Here is a 3,856-nt window from a genome sequence, read left to right on the forward strand (position 1 = left end):
AGCAACGAGATTTTCCATCGTTAATGGTACAATTTTTTGTAGTGGTAACTTCCACGTGTTCTATAAGTCAACCTAAATTAGACGGTCGGAAATTAGGTGTTTTCTTATAAAATACTACGAGCGCGCCTAATTCTAGGTGTATTTGAGAACAAGAGTGAGATTCCTCAGACATATGATATTATGATCCCTAAACACATGCAATTGAAAAAGAAGTTTAATTTGAAGTTCTCAAACTTTCAAAGATTGTATTTGGAATTAGGTCAATCGTAAGATTGATCTACATTTCATTCCCCTTTTTATTTATATATTTATTACTCCGTAAATATGTCCAAAAATAAATGTAAAAAAGGAAAATTGTTGTAACACGATCAACTTATAAATGAGACTCCGTACGGGACAACTAAAAACTACGTACACAAATTCTAATTAATACCCTAATTATAATTTATAACCATCTCTGAGTATAAGCATTGTTCGATATTTTTCCAGAAATGGCAGCAGCTAATGCAGAAGTAAAAGAAGGATCTTTTGTCAATGAAGAAGCCATTTGTTCTACAAGTAATCTCTGCAACGCTTTCGTGTCGACGTCGTTGTAGTCGACCGTCTTCTCCATGTTATTGGGATAATTATGGTTGATCATATCAAGGTTTAATGTATTAGGAGATCTTATAACATTATTAGTATTATTATTTACTGATTGACTTGAGCTTAATACCACTTGTTGATCTAAATGATCCCTTGAATTTGGTTGAGGATGATTGTGTTCTCCTTCATATGTTGCTACCAAGATGGATGGATCATCTGCACTTCTTTGCACCTGTTTTTTTTACATATATACCAAAAATGATTTAATGAGATATGATCAAGGACTAATAAAACATGTTCTAATAGATTGTTTTAACTTTTAACGATAATGATACGTAGTATATACAGCACTTAGGGTTGTACTTTTAAGTCAATATTGTGGTGGTAGTTTTAAGTTTTAAGAGGGCATAGTGGTGATCTCTTGTGCTTATATATAGTTGGTACTTTAAATTTGATTTGAAACCATTTGATAAAAGTTCTTGTTCCGTCACTATCCCTCCAGGTTTCTGAACCCGTCTTAATGTATACATCAAGATGATTTATATAACACAATTTTTTTCTAAAAAAGCTGCGGAAAGTTGTTGATTTAGCAAGAAGAAAAGACTAAGTAAATGTTTGAGTATATCACTTCTAGACTAAAATGCAGTGTCTTAATTAGTGATGATGAAGATTTTGGTAGCCATGGATTATATTTCAAAGCTTAGTCAACAAAACCTTAAAGGAAAAGGGAACAAGTTTGGAACAAAAAAGGAGCAAATCAAATGGCAACGTTGACTTTTTAGGGCAGTTAAGGTGGAGCTAGTGAACAATTTGTACTTTCCCATGCCTTGATCTAGAGAGACTTTAATTAAAGACGCTCATAGTTTTAGGGTAGGACAAATATAAGGTAGGTTAAAGTGGTTTTATGAGCTAACTTAACACTCGTTTATCCTAAATTTCCAATCAAGACTTTTGATTGTCTTCAGTATTATACACCCGTTTTATCCCAAAGTTTCCACTTGTGATTTACTACGTAGACTTTTCATTGGTGTGTCGAGTTTTATTTTCAAAGTCGCGTGACTTTTTAATTGAATAGAAATCTTAAAAATAATAGTGTCAAATGTTATAATATACTCCCTCCGTGACAATATTCGCACCGCTTTTTTTTCGGGTCATCCCTTAATGTTTGCACCGCTTCTATAAATTGATAATTTTTATCAATATTATATTATTTCTCACACTTACCTACTAACCCACTCCCTATACAAAATCATTTAAAAATTCACACCTTCACTTACCTTTACGCATTTTACACTAACTATATTAAAAAAATAACTCACTATCAACTACCCCCATTAAATTAATAATAAGTCAATTCAAGTATGTTAAACTCCGCACCGGTCAAATTGGTGCGAATATTAAGGGGCAGAGAGAATACTCTCTCGATCACTTTTTCATTGTCTCATAGCCAAAATTTACTTTATTATTGTAAAATTAGACGTAAAATGTGAACATGGATTAATAAAATTGGCCCATGAGAAGAGATAGAGAGAGCGCAAGTACCTTCTTTTTGACTTGACATTCAGGAGCATTAGCACATTTATAGTAAGCTCTAGGAGATGGATTATCCCTCGTCACTTTCTGCCCATATTTCCTCCATTGATATCCATCTTTCACCACCTAAAATTAACAACAAAATCCCATGACATAATTAGTATTAACAATCTCTTAATCAATCCTAATCATAATCATCATTGCTAATTACCATAAACTATGATCATTTCATGTGATCAAGCTAAGAATTATGCATAAATATTATAGACATACCAAGCTAATATCCGATTTATCGGTCCGAATCAACATTTTATTAGTGATCTTAGGCTTGCTGCTAAGAAGAGTTACTCTTTTGAATGAATCATCGTAGCTAATACAACTCTGTTCTGTGTTCCCCTGTATTCCACACTCCACAGCTTCAATAAACTTCCTCTTCCTTGGATTCTGATCTTCATTTTCGCCTTTCGACGTCGGACTAATCAAACCAATCAACTGATTTTGCAGCATACTGTAATTCTTACACATGGATGCCAACATTTTTGTCAGCTTCTTATTCTCTATGTTCATCCTGTTCAACTCCTCTTCTAAATTCCCACTTTTTCTCTGTTTATAAATTGACAAAAAAAGTGATCGACAGTTAAAAACACGATGTTTAAATACAAATGAAGTGTTTTTTTTTTTTATGAAATTTTATGAATGACTAACCTCGTCCACCTGTGTTTTGTCATCGAAGATTTCCGGATTGTGACAAAGATTAAGGTTAAGATTGAACCCAAGAGAAGTGTCAAGAACCAAATTAGATGATGACTCCATTAAAGGGGAAATAATGTTGAGCTAACTTGAATTAAATTGGAATTAATGTGAATGGGGTTGTAGCCACTTTGTTGGAGACTTTATAGTTGGAGGAAGTTATAATAAAATTGACTAGTAAACTCTTAAGGAAATAGTGTACAACTTTCTTAAAGAATTTTGGAAATGGGTTTTATTTATAAATACAAATTAATATCAAAAGGTCTTGCGCGCACAAGGTGTACAATAAATTTATTGTACACCAAGATAACTTTTATGCAGTTTTTCGTAACTTTAACCTATTTTTCTGTAACTTTTATATTATAAAATTAAAAAGTGGATAGATAAACATTTTAAAGGGTTAAATGATTAATTTATACATTATTAGTGATTTTGAAGAAATAATTTTTATTCAAATGAAAAAAGTTGTCATTAAAAAATAGATAACTTTTACATATATAAATGTAACTTTTAAGCATTTTGAGCCAACTTTTACTCCGGTGTACAATATTTATTGTACACCCATTGTAAATAAGAATTTGTGAATTCATATTGCAATTGTATGGGACAAGTAGTGAACAATGAAGAAGACATCAATTTGTGCTTTCTATCCCGTATTCAAGACGTGTTTGAAAGTCAAGTAGAAATAATACTTGGTCAATCTACGTTTTTTTCCAACGTTTTTTCCCACTTAATATTTTTGGAAAAGGTACTTGATGAGTTAATAGTTATACAAATCTAAAGTACGGAGTACTACAGTAATTTGACTTTTACGTTTGGCAATATATGACTTTGACCATTAATATCGTAGGTTCTCAGTTACATAGTAATAAGCATTACAACTAATAAAGTTGATATTTTGGAAAATAATTATTGAGATGAATTGAATCTAAAAACAATATGGTTACTAAAAGTCTAATACGGAGTACTACATAGTTATGATATTGGA

General features: G+C 31.6%; 1 protein-coding gene across 1 annotated transcript; it reads right to left on the reverse strand.

The window, feature by feature from the left end:
- Positions 1–243: 243 nt before the first annotated feature.
- LOC110780115 (probable WRKY transcription factor 40) lies at positions 244–3,075 on the reverse strand. Its single transcript, XM_021984543.2, has 4 exons — positions 2,824–3,075; positions 2,392–2,721; positions 2,128–2,244; positions 244–817 (listed from the first exon to the last, which is right to left on the reverse strand). Exons 1-4 carry the CDS (start codon positions 2,929–2,931, stop codon positions 446–448), a joined length of 927 nt encoding a protein of 308 aa, XP_021840235.1. The 5' UTR covers positions 2,932–3,075; the 3' UTR covers positions 244–445.
- Between the last annotated feature and the right edge of the window lie 781 nt (positions 3,076–3,856).

This window comes from Spinacia oleracea, chromosome 1 (genome assembly GCF_020520425.1).
Source record: "Spinacia oleracea cultivar Varoflay chromosome 1, BTI_SOV_V1, whole genome shotgun sequence".
NCBI lineage: Eukaryota > Viridiplantae > Streptophyta > Magnoliopsida > Caryophyllales > Amaranthaceae > Spinacia > Spinacia oleracea.